Source organism: Balaenoptera musculus, chromosome 11 (genome assembly GCF_009873245.2).
Source record: "Balaenoptera musculus isolate JJ_BM4_2016_0621 chromosome 11, mBalMus1.pri.v3, whole genome shotgun sequence".
Taxonomy (NCBI): Eukaryota; Metazoa; Chordata; class Mammalia; order Artiodactyla; family Balaenopteridae; genus Balaenoptera; species Balaenoptera musculus.
This window is the reverse complement of record NC_045795.1, coordinates 65,969,409-65,987,431: the sequence shown is the minus strand read 5'-3', so window position 1 is coordinate 65,987,431 and position 18,023 is coordinate 65,969,409. Positions and strand designations below refer to the sequence as shown.

At 59.5% G+C, this 18,023-nt stretch overlaps 1 protein-coding gene across 7 annotated transcripts; it reads right to left on the bottom strand.

Annotated features, from left to right (window-relative positions):
* Nucleotides 1-2,689: 2,689 nt before the first annotated feature.
* Nucleotides 2,690-13,839, bottom strand: SEMA3B (semaphorin 3B). Of its 7 annotated transcripts, none has more exons than XM_036870452.1 (19): nucleotides 11,198-11,416; nucleotides 9,946-10,032; nucleotides 9,496-9,682; nucleotides 8,633-8,790; nucleotides 8,427-8,489; nucleotides 7,900-8,019; nucleotides 7,727-7,820; nucleotides 7,404-7,523; nucleotides 6,323-6,468; nucleotides 6,116-6,227; nucleotides 5,943-6,012; nucleotides 5,719-5,863; nucleotides 5,142-5,361; nucleotides 4,790-4,881; nucleotides 4,672-4,713; nucleotides 4,277-4,434; nucleotides 4,125-4,180; nucleotides 3,893-4,032; nucleotides 2,690-3,529 (listed from the first exon to the last, which is right to left on the bottom strand). In XM_036870452.1, the coding sequence occupies exons 3-19, from the start codon at nucleotides 9,602-9,604 to the stop codon at nucleotides 3,128-3,130; spliced, it is 2,247 nt and encodes a 748-aa protein (XP_036726347.1). In that variant the 5' UTR covers nucleotides 9,605-9,682; nucleotides 9,946-10,032; nucleotides 11,198-11,416; the 3' UTR covers nucleotides 2,690-3,127. The 7 variants fall into 7 exon arrangements, 6 of the variants coding, with proteins under 6 accessions (XP_036726347.1, XP_036726349.1, XP_036726348.1 ...); XR_005021979.1 differs by lacking the exon at nucleotides 9,946-10,032 and adding an exon at nucleotides 3,701-3,785 and having other exon boundaries at nucleotides 3,441-3,529; nucleotides 11,198-11,419; XM_036870454.1 differs by lacking the exons at nucleotides 9,946-10,032; nucleotides 11,198-11,416 and adding an exon at nucleotides 13,822-13,839.
* Nucleotides 13,840-18,023: the final 4,184 nt, after the last annotated feature.

Genomic DNA, 18,023 nt, shown 5'->3' with positions numbered 1-18,023 from the left:
CCGCAGAGCATGTGGGATCTTAGTTCCCTAACCAGGGATAGAACCGTACCCCCTGCAGTGGAAGCACAGAGTCTTAACTACTGGACCACCAGCAAAGTCCCTATAAGGCTCTAAAGGGAAAAGAAAGGGAACTCCTTCACCAGAATAGGGACCACCAATGGGACTTTGAGACTCTAAAGGCTGAGTTAAACAGAACACTAGCGCTGGGACTTCCAAATTTGGACAAGCCAAATATGCTCAACAACCAATATGCTCATGAGAAGTCAGGGATAGCGCTAGGAGTCCTGACCCAAAAGCTGGGATCAGATGTGGGACCAGATCAGAGACCAGTGGCTTACTTTTCAAAACAACTGGACTCAATAACCCTGGGATGGCCCAGCAACCTGGATGTGCCCCTACTCTCACTCCATTTAAGGGACCAGCTCGGAGCCACCCTCCCCCAAACCCTTGTTCCCCCAGCAAGCAAGCCAGGGCACCTGTTGCTTGTTGGGCACCTGTTTCTTATTTTCACGGGCAATACCAGCCACAGGTCTCTTAGTTAATGAGGTTTCCAAGCTCAACCTGGGACAACACTTAGATGTATTAACCCGTCATCAAGTACAATCTGTACTGGACGTCAAAGGACATCATTGGTTGACTGGAGGAAGACTGACAAGATATCAGGCTGTCCTCATGGACACCCTTGACATAAAGGTGTGCCAAACCCTGAACCCGGCAACCCTCCTTCCAGTTGTCGGGAGTAGAGATTTACTGCATCACTGTATAGAGATCATAGAACAAACTTACTCCAGCAGGTCTGATCTTCTACATGAACCTCTTGACAGCCCTGAGGTCAAATGGTTTACTGACGGGAGCAGTGTTATAGAGATGGGAACTCGGAAGGCAGGGTATGCCATAGTTGGTCTAGATGAAGTCAGAGAAACCAAGGCCCTGCCACCACAGACATTGGCCCAGAATGCTGAGCTAACTGCATTAACAAGAGCTTTGCAGGAGTTCTCTGGTGGCCTAGTGGTTAGGATTCCAGGCTTTCACTGCTGTGGCCCGGGTTCAATATCTGGTCGGGGAACTGAGATCCCACACAGCCAAAGATAAAAATAAAAGAGAGAGAGAGATTCTTATAACATCATATGATCTAAATTACCAACAACAGTTTGCTGTCCCCCCCTAGTCGAACAGGTAGTAGCAACAGCTATGTCCTTCAAGGACTATCAAATCTTAACCCCTGTGAGACAGACGTTCAGGCCTGCACCCCTGAAGGGTTTGTTTTCCTCTGTGGACATCCAAACCATCATATGTTAGAAAATTTATGGCCAGACCCTGTCCTTCTCCAACCAAGCTCCGGCCTGTAAGTGCACTGATAATGTCCACTTCATAGGAGAGTGCCCTCTAGGAACTACAGGGCTAAGAGGGATTGTGATCTATAACAGGACCACTCTAGCTCACCACCAAACCCGGAGAGCACTAGGAATGATCTTAGCAGGGGCAGCGCTGGCCACAGGACTGGCAGCTCCATGGGGAGGCTTCCCTTATCATGAAGCAACACTGAGAAATCTCACCAGACAGCTTGGTTATGTGATAACACAGACAGGGCAAGCCTTAACAGGACTTAAGACCTCCCGTTACTTTGGTTAATGCAGCTCTTGATAATCATCTAGCTCTTGATTACCTTCTGACAGAACAAGGCACAATCTGTGGGATAACTATTACTTCCTGCTGCACCTAAATCAGTGTCACAGGACAGACAGAAGTTAATATTAAAGAAATATACACCCAAGCAGAATGGCTTCACAATTTTGGCAGGGGTGATATCGCCTCTGTTGTCTGGTCAGCAGTTAGGGAAGCCCTCCCAAAGTTAACATGATTCCTTCCCTTCCTAGGCTCTCTTGTGGCTATTATTGTTCTTCTCCTTTTTGGCCCTTGTCTGTTTAAGCTTTTGGTTGTTTGTGTTTTCTAGGCTCCAACAGTTTCAAGGAAGGCTCATGATGGCTCAAGGATTTCAACCCATTCCAGACAAGGGTAACCCAGGTCCCTAAAACAGTCAGCCAGGGACTTCTATACCTCTAGGGCACGTTAGGGTCTGCAGCCCCTGTCCAGCAGGAAGACATTGCAGAAGAAGAGACCTTCGGTCCCGTAATCCTTAAAAATAAAGGGTGTAGAATCCCTCAGGGGGGAATGAGACAGGCTGGGACCTGGGTCCCTTTGCTGCAGTGCTTACACCTGGACAAACATCTCCTGGAGCAACAGAATACAAGAAACTATAAGGGACTAAAAATAGCCACACACACCTGCAACTGGGGCAAATTATGAGCAAGACGCAAAAAAACCAAAACCCCAACTGCCACTTCTGAGGTGTTGGGAGAAAAGCAGGGGACTACTCATGATTCCTGCACACGACACCACCAAGACGGTGGGTAGACAACCTAAGCCACCCCTCTGGCCTGACCCATGGATGTGCCCCTACTCTCACTCAAGGAACCAGCTCGGAGCCACCCTCCCCCAAACCCTTGTTCCCCCAGCAAGCAAGCAAGGGCACCTGTTGCTTGTTGGGCACCTGTTTTTTATTTTCACTCCCTTGTGCTGCAGCATGAGCCCCAATAAAGCCTTGCCCGAATTTCTCATCTGACCTCTTACCAACTTCTATTGATTAAAGAGTCCAAGAACCTGGGTCAGTAACACTAAGACCAGCGGCTGTCTGATGGGGCCATTCCAGCTTCAGCTGATAACATGTTTATTGCATTAGTACAGTCGGCCTGCCCCACCCCCACCCCCCCCAGCCTGTTCACAGCTTTCTGCTCACTGCCCAAAGAGGTGGCCCTTACCCCAGGGTGGGCATTCTGGGCACCTCCCCCACCCAGGTCGTTGCTCGGGGACCCTGATTCTCTGCCTCCTCCTGACCAGCTGGACCCTGTGCGCAGCCTGGGCCGCCCCTATCGGGGTTACATTCAAGGATTATTCTCTGTTAATAAATAAGCCGGCATGGCTGCCTCTTGGCCAGGGCCTGTCGGGTCTGTGTCTTCCCTCCACCAGGAACCGCTGTGTGCCGGGCCCCTAGCTGCTTCCCAGGGTCTGACCGCCCCCTCTCCCTGCTGCTGCCACCTCTCCAGTCCCCAGCGTGAGGACGGCCGAGTCACCAGTGCGCTGCGCTGCGCGGCCCCCGCTCAGCACGCGGTTCTGGGGCGTGTGTCCTCCGGTTGCGGCCCTTCCTCCGCGACTCGGGAGGCGGTGGGCGCAGCGCGGGCTGCGGACGACACATTCGCAGGGAGTTCGTACCACCGCCGCCCGGCTCCACCAGCTGCAGGAAGTCCCGGTACCAGAGCTTGGGGCCCGGCGGCGCGACGGGCGCAGCGTCCTCGGTACGGGCCAGCCTTTCAGCCTGCGCAGCACTCAGCACGTGCAGCGCCAGGCGACGCATTGGCTGCGAAAAGCCCTGCTCCACGGCTGCGCACAGGTACACGCCTGAGTCCCCACGCCGCAACCAGCGAAGCAGCAAGCCCCGCGTCGTGCGTTCTGCTCGCTCCTCTGCGGGTACCTGCGGGCCGGATCAGCGTGAGGCGGGGCGTTAGGAAACGGGGCGGGGCTCGCCTTATCGTGGGGGCGCGTCAGAGACCCCACCCCCAGTGGGCGGGGCAAGGGCGGGGCTTCCTTCGGACTGGGCTGGGGCGCGGGCGTCAGGAGCCTAGTTAGAGGAATGGGGCCTCACCAGGATGCGGAGTGCAGGCAAGGGGCCAAACTAGGCGTTAGGGGTCTGGTTGGGCGGAGACTCACTGGGCGGAGCTGGATCGCATCTAGATGTGCGGAGCAGGCCAAGGGCCTCATTAATCAGGGCGGGCACTTCCTGGACGTAGGAGTCGGAACAAGGGCCTGGTTGGGAGGGGAGTGACGGGAGGCTCACCTGAGTGTAGGCCGCCTCCCCCGCGCGCTGGAAGGTCCACTCCACGCGCGCCTGCAGCGAGCGGGGCTCACACTCCAGGAAGGCGCTACCTCCCTCCACACCGAACACCTTCCGCTCCAGCAGCGCAGGATGGGATGAGTCTGGGGGCAAAGGGAATGTCAGATTCAGACAAGGCAGGGCAGGGTGGGGCAATCTTTAAGGGTTGGGGGGTGGGAGCAGCTGGGACACTCACCCCCGGTGCACAGTGTGCTGGGGTCGCCGTTCCTTACATCCTGCCGTCGGAACCTCCTGGGGAGGGGGGACATTAGAGCCTCCGTGAGCCCTTCTTTTAGCCAGGGGCGGATAAAGACTCCCTCCAGGCAGCCCGCCCCTGATCCTACCCACCTCTTGCCACTGGCCTGGAAGCGCGTGCACGCGGCCCCATCCCAGGCACAGTAAGGGTCACGTGCCAGACAGCATTCGGCACAGGCGCGGCCGTGGGCAGCGCAGCGGTGCAACGGGATCTGGGCCACCCCGCTCCGAGAGGCTACGTACAGTTGGTGCTAGGGGTACAAGGGGCTCCAGGCTGACCGAGGGTGGCCCCGTGCCCGCCTCCCATAGGTCAGGGATCCCTTCCCCCATTTGACAAAAGGGAACACTGAGGTCTCAGGTCCCACAGTCTAGTGAGGGCAGAGCCTGTACTGGAAACTGGGGCTTGTAATTATCAAGAGAAGAATGGGGGTGGGGGCACCTGGGAACAGGCTGGGTCCATTCCACCCCCAAGCCTTCTGGTCACTTACCCTCTTGGAGGAGATTTGCATGCTGGTGACAGCAGCTGAGTCCTGAGAGGGAGGAGGGGTGCTGGGATCAGGGCTCCGTGGGGTGGGGGTACCCCAGGCAACGGGGGCTAGGCCTCACCTCAAACATGTGCAGCTCCTCCAGGAGCAGCCCCTCAGCATTAGGCCGGCCACCCTTGGGGACGGAGATCACCTTCAGCACGGTGCCAGCATCTGCAGGGATGAGAAGGGTGAGTGACTCCTTGTGTTCCCTGAGAGCCAGGGCCAGGGGTCTCCTCACCTCTGAGGCCTCCACCCTCTGCATGGTTGGGATGGTGAAGAATGTGGGTTGGAGCAATCAGAGCAGCATCCAGAAGGAGATGGGGGCATAGCCCCCGGAAAAATATGGAGATGGGACTGAACAGGGGGAGCTTCCACTAACAGGCCAAAGAGCCTGGGCTGGGTCTTGTGGGTGGTCATGGCAGGACACTGACCTGTGCCAATGAAGAGGACGTCGTAGTATCCGTCAACAGCTGCTACACGGTCCGCGGTGATCTGGGTGAAGGTGTACCCGGCGCCCACTTGTCGGAAGAGGGGGCGCCCCCCCATGGGCAGGACCGAATTGTACATGAGGGGGTGGTTCCGGGCAAACTGGATGACATCATCAGGAAAGTCCTTGGTGGAACTGAAGGTGCCAAAGGTCTTGCTGGGGCACTGGGGGGTGGGAAGGAGGCATGACAAGGATGTGGATGTGAAGGCCTGGTGGGCAGCCGTCCACAGGACACCTCCCGGAACCTGGAGCATGTGTGAGTGTGTGGTGTGCGCACGCGCGCACAGGGGGCGGGTGTTGGACAGAGCCCTGCCCTGGGAATCTGAAGAGGAACTCCAGCCTTGCCTTTGGGGGTCTGAGGGGGAAACATGGCCTTCCCCTGAGGAGCCCTGTCTAATGAAGATGATGTTTTCCCACCCATAAAAAAAAGAAGACACAACATTCACCAAGAAAACCCCAGGCCAAGTTCTCCACCCCTGAAGCTTTAAGTGGGTTGTGGTGGGAGTCCCTGGGCTACGCACCATGCCAGGTCGGGGGTAGGGGACACGGCCCTGGTAGGACACCCACTGGTGCACGGGCCCCTCCTTGTGTGCAAAGGGTCCCAGGAAGGCCCGGCGCACATCATTCATGCTGTACACGCACACTGCGGAGCCCTGGAAGATGCTGCTGCAGGTGAAGATGTAAGTGGAGTAAGGGGCTCAAGTGGGGCCTAGCCAGCCTTGCCCCACTACCTCCCACACCTCACCTGGTCGTGGAGAAGACAGCATAGAGCAGCGGGGTCCAGCGATCCCGCGAGGACAGCAGGAACACGTCCTCTGCAGGGAAGGGACCGAGTTGGGGGAGGGTGCACAGCCAGGCTCAGGGTCTGCGCCCCTGCATCCCCTCCCCACACCCCCATCCTCCACTCCTGGCACTTACGGAGCTGGTCAAAGTTCGTATCGCCCTCAGCACCGGGCACTGAGCACACCAGCCGCGCCTTCAGGAACGTAGTCCACTTGTTGACCAGGCTGCGCTGGCCACCCACGTCGTTCTGCGGGGTCAGTAGGAGGGGATGAGGGCGAGGCCCCGACAGACAGGCAAAGGGGCGGTGGCAAGATCACCAAATGTGGCCCAGGGACTCCTCACCCTGCAGATCTGGCCAACGCGGGACACAGACAGGCGTCCCAGGGCCGGCGTGGCCTCCACTGCCGACTCACGGAAGAAGAAGTAGATCTTGTCGTCGTCCGGGTTCTCACTCTCCGGGATCCAAAAGACCTTGACAAACTTGGGCTCTGGCCACAGCAGGAGGCGTGGGGTCAGCAAGGTCCTGGCCCTGCCCCCTGCTAGGAGGCCCAGGCACTGCCTCCCCTTCCTTTCGTGCTGGCAGAAGCCCTCAGGGCAGCAGCTGACCACCCAGCCTCTAGGACCAAGTTCAGATGGTGCTCCCGGAGGACACAATCGAAAGGAAGAGGGCCTGCGAGTCAAGAAGCAGCCACGAGAGGGCAGCAGAGACCATGGCTACCTGGCCCCACACGCAGGCCGACCCTGGCCAGTGGTGGGCCTCTCGCCTCTCCCCTGGCAGTTCTCTATGCCAGTGGGCCAAGAAAGGAGGGATATGGGGTATCTGGTTTTACCTTCACTCATGAATCTTCCTCTCTGCAGAAAGTAGATGCCCCCCACTCCTGCTTCAAATACTCTGCTGGGTCTCATCACTCTTAGAATAATCTACCCTGGCCCTACCCTGTGCTGACAGTCCGGACCCCTTATCATTGCTCCCTTCATGAGTCTGTTCCTTGGCTTGTTCCTGCCCCCAGGGTCTTTGCACTAATTATTCCCTCTGCTTGGAATAGTCTTATGCTCTTCCCGCAATCCTGCTGTGTTTTGGGCATTAGCACATACCTTTTCTCAGCAGAGTGGCTTCCTTTCCCCAACCCTCCCACCACCACCACAGCTGCCTAGTCTCCTTTTCCCTTCCTCTCCATTCTGTCATTATATCTCCTGGCCATTGGAACTGATCTTATTGTGTATTCATTCTGAGGTCTGTGAACTCAAAGAGGGCACGGGCCATACCTATCTTGTCCACCCTGCGACCCAGTGCCTAGTGCAGGGCTTGACCCAGGGTAGCTACCTGGTGAGCACTCATTGCTCACTCCCTTTATGAGCCTTACTCAGCACCTGCTCTGTTGGAGATGAGGGCCCCCTCCCAACAGTCCCACCAGCCTTTCACCGTTGAGCCAGCGGGAATCGTGTGGTTCTGTTCGGAGACTTGGACGCTGACCCAAGCTGCGGAAGATGGTAAAATCCCGGCCCATGAGGTCTGCGGCTACTCCCGAGTACAACTCTTCCCCTGTAGACATGGCAAGGCTGCTTAGTGAAACCAAAGGCTCTTGTGGTGGGTTGGGGGCACTATGGAGCTCTGGGGGCTCTTGGGGAGCCAGTGAGGCTATGGGGGATCCCTGGGGCTCTAGGGAGGGTCTTGGGACTTTGTGAGATACTAGAGTCTCTGAGGGGTTCCAGGAGCTCTCTTGGGGCCCCAGCCTTTGGACTCACCCACCAGCACGGAGGCAGCCCGATGCCTGGGGTCATAAGGACTCTTGCCCTTGCCATCCTCTAGCCTTCGAAGGTCCAGCCGAAGCATGGGCTCCTGGGAGGCAGGGGGCAGTTGTTACTGCAGGCCCTTCCTTACCCTCCCAACCTCCCTCCCTGACCAGACCTGGCCTTACCTCCAGCCGCTGGCCCACCTCCACAAATGCACAGGTTGGGTGGAAGGCCCCTGTGCCACAGGCCAGCAAGTGGGTGCGGTTGTAGGCGTGCAGCAACTTCACGAAGTTCATGCACTCAGTCTAGCGTGCACGCGGGCAGGGGCAGGAACAATGAGGCCTCCCCCAGGGAGGTGGCCTTAAGGGCTCCCAGCTCACCAGTGGCACTCCCACCCCTTCTTCTTTTCTGCATTAGTCCAGGCAAGTACTAACATGGGCTCTAGGGACTCAGGTGCCCTTGGTGACCAGCCCGGCTCACCTCTCACCAGAATGGGTTCATTGGGAAGCATGCCTGCATTGCCCCCCATGACGCAGAGGCCTCCAAGAAGAATCACATAGCCCCCACCCTGACTCACTACCTCTGGACCTCAGCCACCTCAACCCTCCTGCCCCCATCATAGCCAGAACAGGCAGGCCTCTGTTTTAGCACTGCCCATCTCTAGAGTGAGGGGCTGACCCTCCCCACTCCCACCCAGGCAGCCAACACTCACGCCAATGTCCTTCCCTGCCCAGTTGCACTCCTCTCGCCATTCCACAGGGGCCGGCCAGGCCAGCTATGGGGAGGGTGGGGGAGGGAGAACACAGGTCAGGGACTCGGGATGTTCTCTATGCTGAGGGTGTTCACTCAGGGGGCCCTTCCTCCAGGAAGCCTGGAGTGGGGTCCCGGGGCAGTGCTGAGGCTGGGGGTCCCTGGCACCTTCTTGGCCCGCTTGCTAATGTTGTCCAGGCTGAGGGAGGCCACATGGTTCTCGGCGCCCACAAACAGGCGCCCACGCTCCTCATCCAGCAGCAAAGCTTCGTAGCAGCACGTCCTCTCCAGCCTGAAGGTCCGGAGACCGTGCTGGGCCTGGAGCTCTGTGGGGTGGGGACACCACTGAGGATTCGCCAGTCATGCTAGAAGCTTCTCCCAGGCCCTGCCTGTTGTCTCTCTCACAGGCCAAGGTTGTACATGTGACCTGGCCCACACACATGTGAATTTACACGCGTGTGAGTTTACACTCAGGGGGACAGGCCCACCCAGGGGCAGAGCTTCCAGGGTGGGCAGTGCAGCCCACCCCTGCCCCCAGGGGGGAAGCAGGTGGAGCTTCTAGGGCAACCTCAGACAAGTAGTGTCTCCAGGCGAGCGCACGAGGAGGCAAGGGTTCTGGGGTAGGCCTGCATGTTGGGACAGCCAGAACCCCAACCCCAAAGTCAGGCTGAGGGTTCTCTGCCACCAGCCTAGGTTCAGTATGATGCCACTGCCTAGTAACCACCCTGTGTAGGGGGTGTGGGAAGGGGGCTCTAATGGTCCCCACATCTCAACTTCCCTGGGAGCAGGGGATGGAACAGAGGCAGGATCTGTTGCCATGCTTCCTGGGAAAGCATGAGGAGAATGTGGGCAGAGAGCTTGGGGACTGAGGCCAGGAAAGGGTTAATTGGAGATGGCCTGAGCGTGCCCCCAATCCAACCCAGCCGGTGGCACACACACAGTGCAACAGCAAACACAATGCCCCCTACCCACACTGGGCCCCTTTCCTGCCCACGCTGAGGTGGGCCCTCCCGCCTGCCAGGTGCACCTACCTTGGAAGGAGAGGCGAAGGCGTGGCATGCTGGGGGCAGCACCCCCCAGCACTGCCACCCAGAGCAGGGCCAGGCCTGGGATCATGGCGGCGGCCTCAGCCCGCCCCATCCCTGCAGCTCAGGGAGCTCAGGGTTCAGCGGGCGTGTGTGGAGGAGCCTTGAGCCACCCTGGACTCTGCCCCGGGATCTGGAAGAGAAGGAGCTGCAGCGAGGGCGAGGGAGGGAGGCTGGGGGGAGTCCCCAGGGATCAGATTACAGCCCCTAGGGGAAAGAGGCTGGGGGGTCGCATTCCACTTGCAAGCCCTCCTCTCCCTTGGAGGGTGCCCTGCCTGGCCATAATCACAGACACACCCACGCTGGGCACACCCTCGGGGTCAACCCCACACTGGCAGGCGTCTGCCCCACCACGTCACCCTCCCCAGTAACCCGCCCTCCTGTACACACACTCACAGACATTAATTCACAAACTCTGCGTGCCTACGTCATGCCAGCCTGGGACTGGGGCTGGGGGCAGTGGGGCACACAGACAAGGTCCTCCTGCAGGAGGGGGCAGAGTACCAACAAGGACTCAGATTGGTGTAGTCATCGCAGTGGTGCCAAGTGTAATGAGCAAAACAAGACAGTCATGGGCGTGAGGGTAACAGGAGGGGGGTCAGGCCTCTGGAGGTAGCTGTGCACCCACGGGCCCACAGAGGAACAGAAGCACATTTGGAGCTGGAGCCAATGGTGTGGGCGTCTTTGAGTGTGAATGTGCTTCTAAGGATCCCTTTGTGTATCTGTATTCCGCAGTGTGTATGTATGTGTGTGTGTAGTGTGTATGCAGGCATATGTGTACATATCTATGTGAAACCATGTGGCGTGTGTGTTGTATTACACACGTAGGTGTGGCATGCATGTGTGCACACACGGCATTGTATGCATGTCTACACAGTGTGTACATGTCTGAGGGTGTGTACACTTTGTAAGAATATACGTGTTTGTGTTGCACATGTGTGTATGTGTTTGTGCACAAGTGTACAAGTCTCTCTGGACATGCAGGTGAGCAAATGATAACTGCAGCGTCAATCACTGCCTTCAACTCTGAGACACTCCAGAAACCCACTTCTCAGAGGGAGAAGTGCAGCCGGGAGACCCAGGGCTGGGCAGACGCCTCAGTTTCTGATTTGGGAGCTGCTCCCACTTGGATCCAGCAGCCCCAGCTTTGTGCTTGACCTCTCTCTCCCCACCCCAGAGGGTGGGAGGGGCTGGTCACACACAGAAATTCTGTGAGCTCAGACTTCAGACCCAAGAGGAATCAAGTGGGGAGAGCCAAGGTCCTGAAGCAGATTCTCACCCCCAGCTCGGGTGAGCTGCCCTTCCCTCTCCAGCCTCCAGAGTCTCCCTGAGCCTCTCCATCCCGTCTTCGCCCTCAGGGTTTCCCCATCTTTGAGACCCTCCACTTCTCTGAGCCAGAGCCCTTCCCTGGACCTCTCAGATGGGGCCAGGCTCTGGCTGCAATGCCCACCCTCCTTCCCAGAAGTTAGCTGGGCAGGTGCCGGGCACAGTAGCCCTGGCGTGGGGCTAGGTCCTGGGGTGCATTCAAGCAAGGGGCACAGCTGCCGGGGCACGTTCCAGACTGCTCTCCCCAAACCCCCGCCTAGCTCCGCCGCTTCCAGACCCCTCCCACCCTAGGACTCCCACCTCCCTCCTTCCTTCCACTGACACTTGCCGCTGCCTCTTCTAGGCCCGTGAGGTCTGCGACGTCACAAAACACCAGATTGCCTTCCCACACTCCACCGAGAGCTCCGGCAGCAGCGGCTCCTCACCCTGGCCCCTTCTCACCCTGCAGAAGGGGAGAAGCCGAGGGGCCCCAGGGCACCCTCTGACGGCTCCTTTAAGGAGCAGCCCCCGCCCCCACCAAGCCAGCCGCGCCCCGCCGTCAAGTTTACGGGGCGGATCGGGTGACTGGGCAGGCAGCCGGACCGGCTGGAGTTGGTGGCCAGAGCGGAACGGGCACAAGGGAGGGGCGGGTAGGGCCGACCCCTCCCCCGTAGGGCTTCAGAGCAGGATGCCCCACGCAGCGGTCCTGGAAGTGGGGCCGGCAGTCAAGGCAAATAAGGAAGAAGCAATAGAGACCCCCTAGCCCCAGGCAGCTCCGGCAGAGGGATTGGTCAGACGGGGCACCCCCAGGGACTCGTTTCTTCACTTGTCCCTCCATAGCTGGGGAGCTGGAGGTGGGTAATGAGGGGCTCAGCTGCCACCTCAGTCCCCAGGAGCCAGCTGGGAAGGGCCGGTCAGAGGTCGGAGAGGGGGTTCTCAAGTGGAGGTTTGATGGGCCCCCAAGACCCTGCCCCAGTCCTTCCTTAGGGCTTGGGCCACTTAGTACTTCTGTCACCTCGCTGGCAGTGGCTTTGATGACAGCCAGTCTGGGGTGGGAGAAGAGGGCCAGAGGGGCAGGCAGGGCAGGGAGGCAGGCGGCAAGTCTCACTTCTGCACTGCAGGGTGTGGGACCATCCAGAGACCCGTCCTGACCGGTGGTCCCATGTCTCTGCTGGGAGGTGAGGGGCATTCTATGCCATCTCCATGAACTCCAGTCGTTCTTCCAAGGTTGAAGGTGGGAGGAACTGCCCCACCAAATAACAGAGTGAGGTACCCAAGGGGGCTTCAAGGATAGGATGGGGCTCCTACACCTCAGCGCCTCATTTGGGAAGGGTCTGGGGTCTTGGCCTAAAGGTGAGTCTGGTGGACACACCCTGTTTGTACTGCCAGGGCTACTTCCTTGGAGGGATTGAATGTTGACAATGGTCAAGGGGGGCCCTCAGGTCCACCTGGGTGAACATACCAGGGCTTGAAGGTGGGCTTCCACCCCTCAATCCCCCCAAAATGCATCCTCCTACATCCTCCCCAAGGCTATCAGCAGCTCCTCAGGGGTCTGTGAGGGAGGCCATGTGGGCACTTCAAGTGTGCATGGTTCTGCTGCCCATCTCCTGCCAAGTCCCTGGAGTAGAAGTGTCTGTGCCCATCCAGGGTGGGGCCATGCCCCTCCTTCCTGAACTTCAGGCCTGGTGTTTCTGGCCCTGCCTGGCTGGCTGATGGGCAGGTGAAGGGTGGGGGTTAGTGGGAGGACCAGGGGCCTTCAGGAGGGGGAGTGGGGGTGACATACCCCTGCCTGAGCTCCTGGGCTTCCAGGATGTGGCCTCTCCCTCCTCCCAGGCTCTTTTGCCTTGGACCTGGGCAGCGTCCCCTGGCCTCATGCAAGCAAACAAAATTCTTTGGCTGTTTACAATTTTCCACCCAAGCAGCCAAGATCAGCAAGTGCCTTTGAGGTCCCTACCCAACTGCACGGTACCCCCTACTTGCCCCCACTGCTTTTAGTTCTTCAGGCCCAGGGTCCCAGCCTCTGTTTCATCCCCACCCCCAACCCAGTGTCCATACTGGAAAATGGGACCAGGACCCCCCCCCCCCATCTGTCCAACACCCTGGGACTCAACCCCCAGCCGAAGGGACTGGGCTGTTCCTGGCCCACCTGAGCCCTTGGCATTGCCTTCCCACTTCCAGATGTGTCCCCCTCCCTGGAGCAGGAAGGGAGATCCCCAGGAGTGGGAGCTCAAGTTGTCCCCATCCCACAAGGTCTCCTTTCTGCTCCTCAGCCCCAGGTCCCAGCGTGTGCAGACCCTGGGTAGGAAACTTATGGAGGCAGCCCTCTAGGGGCAGGGTCACTGGCTGTGGGTCACACTGGGCTCTGGAAGTCCCCAAGGATTCTGGAATCATGCAGCCTGGGCCTGGGTCTCGACAGAATGGAACAAACCAGGGGAGGCAGCTTGGGTCTCTGGTGCTGCCTATCAGTGGCACAGCCTGCCAAGGCCTTGGTTTTTCCTTCTGGAAATAAGTGGATTGTGCCAAGTCCCAGCACCTGCCTCCCCCAGGCCTCATCGCCAGCTGGGCCTGCCCCTTGCACCCTGCCTGGACTCTGGGTGGTGCGACTGGGCTGGGGTGAGACATCCATTTGAGGAAGGCTACAGCCAACACTCCCAGTGCCCAGCCTGGGCTGGGTTGGGCCTTGGCTCCCCACTCACACCTGCTTTAGCCATCAGGGCTGGTGGCTCCAAAGTCTCGACCTTTCCCTCTTCCGGTCACGTGGGTACTAGGACGTGCTACCCTGAGGACTTAGGCATGGGGGGGGGGGAGGGAAGCGGTGGAAAGTGGGCCCTGGAAAGCCCAGCTGAGGCCTAACTTCCCTGACAATCTGCTACCCACTCCAGGGGATCTCCCGGGAAGGGTCTTTCTGGCATTTCCCCCATCCACCCCCCACCTGGTTTCCAGGCTCCCCGAGGACCCCCAGCCCACCTTTTTGGAAAGATGAGCTCCTCCCCTCCTTCCTTGCCTGTTCCCTTCTGAGGGCCAAGTCAGAGCTGAGGTGGAGGGGCTGAGGGAGGGGCCACCCAGAACCCTGGGCCTCTAGCTGGGGCCCTACCCCCACCCGCTCCGCCCCTGCCCTCCGCCTCCTGCACATTCCTCCCTGGCTGAGGTCAGCCCCTCCGGGATGGGGGAGCCCCCCCCCCCACCAGCCACATCACAGCTCTTCACTCACTTCTGTTTTCTTCGTTGCCCAGCGGGGCGGGGGGAAGAGGGGCCTGGGGGTGGGGCCTCCCTCTCCCCTCCTTCTCCATTGCCTGGGGGAGGGGGGGAGGAGGTGTCAGGAATGCGGCAAAGTAGACTCCGGAGGCACCCTGTACTCATTAACATACATTAACATAAATGCTACAATCCCTTACTAGTCAGGGGGAGAGACTCCCAGGAGTACTGGCTGGGGGCTCGGGATGCTCTGGGAGGGCAGACCAGAGCCCGCCCCAAGAATCCTCTCCCCAGTAGCCAGAAAGGGGTGGGGTTGAATCCTGACTCTGCTGCTCACCAGCTGTGTGTCCCTAGGGGGAGACTGAACCTCTCAGATCACTCTCCTCACTTGCCCCGCCGTTGAAAATGGTGGGCCAGGCAGGTCTGGCACACCGTGGGGTACACAGGTGTGCACTCCAGTTGCCATCTCAGCGCTGGGCATCCTGTGGCATGCAGGCCTGGAGGCCTCGAGGGAGTCACTGCTGCCTCTTCCAGCCCAGCTTCATGGGGCCCTTTCTCAGGCTTGACTCCCCTCCTGCCCCCTTCCCTCCCCCCCCCCCACCTCCCCACCCCCGGCCACAAGTCCAGCCCCCAGCACAACACCCTGACCTTCCACCTGAACCTCCTTCTCTCCCCAGCTGCTGGGGATTCCTCAGTCTTCTTACTCCACAGGTCTCCAACCCACCCCCAGCAGTGCCCAAGCCCACACCCTCCTCCCTCCAGAGAGCCCCCAACTCAGGGAGGACTTCTGTCTCCTTTAAGATAGAACAAGTCCCCAGCTCCTTTCCCTGCAGCTTGAAGCCTGACCCCTTCCCCAGGTACCCAGCCTGGGGGTCCCCGTGGTCCTTCTGCCAGTTCTCCTCCCAGTGCCTCCCCACTGCAGTACCCTGCCTCCCCAGCTCCTCACTCAGAGAACTTGCTGAAGCCCGGGGACATCCCAGGCTCTTAGCCAGGCATTCACACACCCCTCCCTGGCTTGGCCCTGGCTAACCCTGCCAGCGCTCCAGCTACCCCATCTCTGGGAGGTGGCATCTGTTCCTTTGCTAGGACTTAGCTTGGGCTGTGCCCTCTGCCCTTTTGCCACCTGCTGGACTTTTCCTCATCACCCACTACCCACTTTTCTCTGTGAAGCCCCAGGTGCTTATAACACCAGGTCCAAGCCTCTCTGCAGGGCTCTGGGTTCCCCAGCAGCCACCATCCCTTGGGGGCCCCAGGCACACGGAAGCAAGAGATAGAGTGCCCGCAGGAAGCCCTGCCACCTTCCTGGGCCTGCTGAACCTGGGTGAGGATGGGGGGTTGATGGAGAAGAGAGACTTCAGGCCCCTTCAGGCTTCAGTCACTCAGGCCTTGACTCCCTCCACCCACAATGAGGTCAGAAAACAGAGTAAATGCCAAAGAATGTCAAACCGATTTTTCTCCTAAATAAGATCACCTGTGAGGTCAAGTCTCCTGTAAGGGGGGAAACCAAAGCAGGGAAAAGAAAGAGATCCATGGCCTTGACCCCTGCCCCCTTGGATACCAGTGCCCGTCGTCGCTGTGTGGTTAACTGAGGAGCTGATTGGCTGGCAGGCATGGACATACTTGGGGTCACACAGCTGCACGCAGACCTCAGCTGGCTTGAGGCTCTCCTTGGGGGTGTGCTGGGAGCTGGCTTCCACTTTGGGGGTTCAAGGGGGACTTGGGGGGCTTCCCTGGTGGTGCAGTGGTTAAGAATCCGCCTGCAAATGCAGGGGACACAGGTTCAAGCCCTGGTCCGGGAAGATCCCACATGCCGTAGAACAACTAAGCCCGTGTGCCACAGCTACTGAGCCTGCGCTCTAGAGCCCGCGAACCACAACTACGGAAGCCTGCGTGCCTAGAGCCCATGCTCCGCAACAAGAGAAGCCACCGCAATGAGAAGCCCGCGCACAGCAACTAAGACCCAACGCAGCCAAAAATAAATAAATAAAATTAATCTTTTTAAAAGGCGGGGGGGGGGGGGGACGGACTTGGGGGAATGCACAGCCTCACGGCAGGGATGAGGTCGCCTAGGATCTCTTTTAGGGAAACAGACCCAAGGATTGGGGTCAGTGGTTTGGGAGTGGGCCTGGACCCAGAACTCAGCCAAGAGAAGCTGCAGTCCCGTCCCTGACTCCCAGGGCAAGTAGGACCTGGCTGGCCATGCCACAGGCCAGGTGGCTGGAGTCAGGACTTGTATTCTACAGCCTTCATGGCTGGCTTGGCACTCTGGGGTAGGGGGGGATGATTCTGAGGGGCTCTGAGGGGAGTGGGAGGATTTCCTGACCTCAGGAGGAGCTATGGGGCTGCCCTGAAATATGGTAAGGGGTTATTCTAGGTCTTGGAATCTCCCGCAGCCTCAGAGGCTCCAGTCCTAATGGGGCCCCCTCCCCTTTCTGCACCTGGCATCTGGGCCTCCACCCCCCTGCTGGGGGTGGGAGGTCTGGCCCAGGGGAGCTGGAAAGTGGCTGCAGGCCAGGACTGGCTTCTCCCCACAGGGTCTCCCTACATCCTTCCCTCTTCAGAACTCTCTCTCAGAGCTTGTCTCTTTCTCTCTTCCCAGCCATTTCCCCACCCACCCCACCCTCCCAAATGGGTTAAAAATAGCAAGGCTGCTACCACATCAGTAGCCTGAGCAACTATTTGGAGTGGGGCGGGCCCTCTGGGAGATGGATCAGCCTTGTGGTGGTCCCCACTGGCTGGAGACAGCCTACCTCAAACTGGGATCCACGGCTTGGTCTGGGAACAGGAGCCTGGGTCCTTTGCCTGGCTCTGCCTGTCTAAGGGTCCTGAGCCTCGTAGTTGCAGCTACCCATGGGTGGGGCCAGGAAGATGGGCCTTCTTAGGCTGGGAGAACGCTGGGGGACACACAGCCAAGGAGCACTGAATCTCTGGCTCTCCTCACCCAGGGATGCGGGATGGCTGAGGTACAGCCCTGAACAGTTCTAGGCAATGGGGGGATCCCCAGGTGTCACTTTCATTGAGTCCCTCCTGTTGGGGTGCAGGACACCTGGGATGCACCCCCCTGCCTACCGCCCCCCATGGCTGGGAATTTCCCAACCAAGAAAGACAAGGATGAATTGAGAGGCCGCCCCAGCCAGTGCTGGGACAATGAAGCTTTATGCTCTCAAAATCAGAGCAGGGGTAGGAAGGCCAAGGGCAGGTGGGGGCCTAGCTGTCTGCCCGCAGGGAAGTACTGCTTGCCAGGACCCCACCCAGACCCACTGCCAAGCCGGGTACAAGGGGATCCTGGCCAGAATCCTGCGTGGCCCACTCAGGGAGGGAGACACTGGGTTCATCAGGCAGACAATGCCAGCTCCTCAATGGTCCCTCTGTGCAGCGGGGTTCTCCCTCAGGACGGAAGGAAGGAACCATATCTGTCTCCCGCTTCCTGCTGGGCGGATATCAGGGCACCGGAGCTCCCACCCCGCCCGCATATCTGGGGTTCAGCGCGATCCAGGGCTGACCGCTGAGGGCAGGAAGGGATCCTGGCTTGGCCGTGGGATTCTGTTCTCCTTGTCAGTCGGCGATCCTCAGCCCTCAGTGGCAGGGGTAGCAGGAAAGGCCCGAGGGACTGGGGCGGGGACGGGGGGTGGGGACCGTTGAACTCCTTCCGAGGGGGCGGCCACAGCCTCTCATCTCTCGCCAGGACTCGGGGCCCCGAGGCCGAAGGGGGACTGGCAGGTGTGCGGAGGAGGAGTCCCAGGTCCCCGGCCCTACCCTCCCACCCGCCCCGCCCTCTCCGCCTCCGCGGCGCCGACCCCGGCCCAGGCCGCTTTGTCCCGCCGAGGGCGCGGGGCCGCCGCCGCCCTACAAAGCTGCCTTTGTACCCGGCGGCCTCCGCAGGACTCGATGACGTCAGCCTCCGCGACCGGCCCGGCGGGGCCCAGCACGGGCTGCTGCGCCCTCTGGCGGCCGAAGGCGGAAGAGCTCGCCTA

Coding starts and splice junctions, on each gene's coding strand:
- SEMA3B (XM_036870454.1), bottom strand. CDS start 9,604: ATGGGGCGGGCTGAGGCCGCCGCCATGATCCCAGGCCTGGCCCTGCTC. Junction 5,362..5,718: donor CCTACCCCCGACCTGGCATG/GTGCGTAGCCCA, acceptor CCCACCCCCCAG/TGCCCCAGCAAGACCTTTGG. Junction 4,435..4,671: donor TGCAAATCTCCTCCAAGAGG/GTAAGTGACCAG, acceptor TTGTACCCCTAG/CACCAACTGTACGTAGCCTC.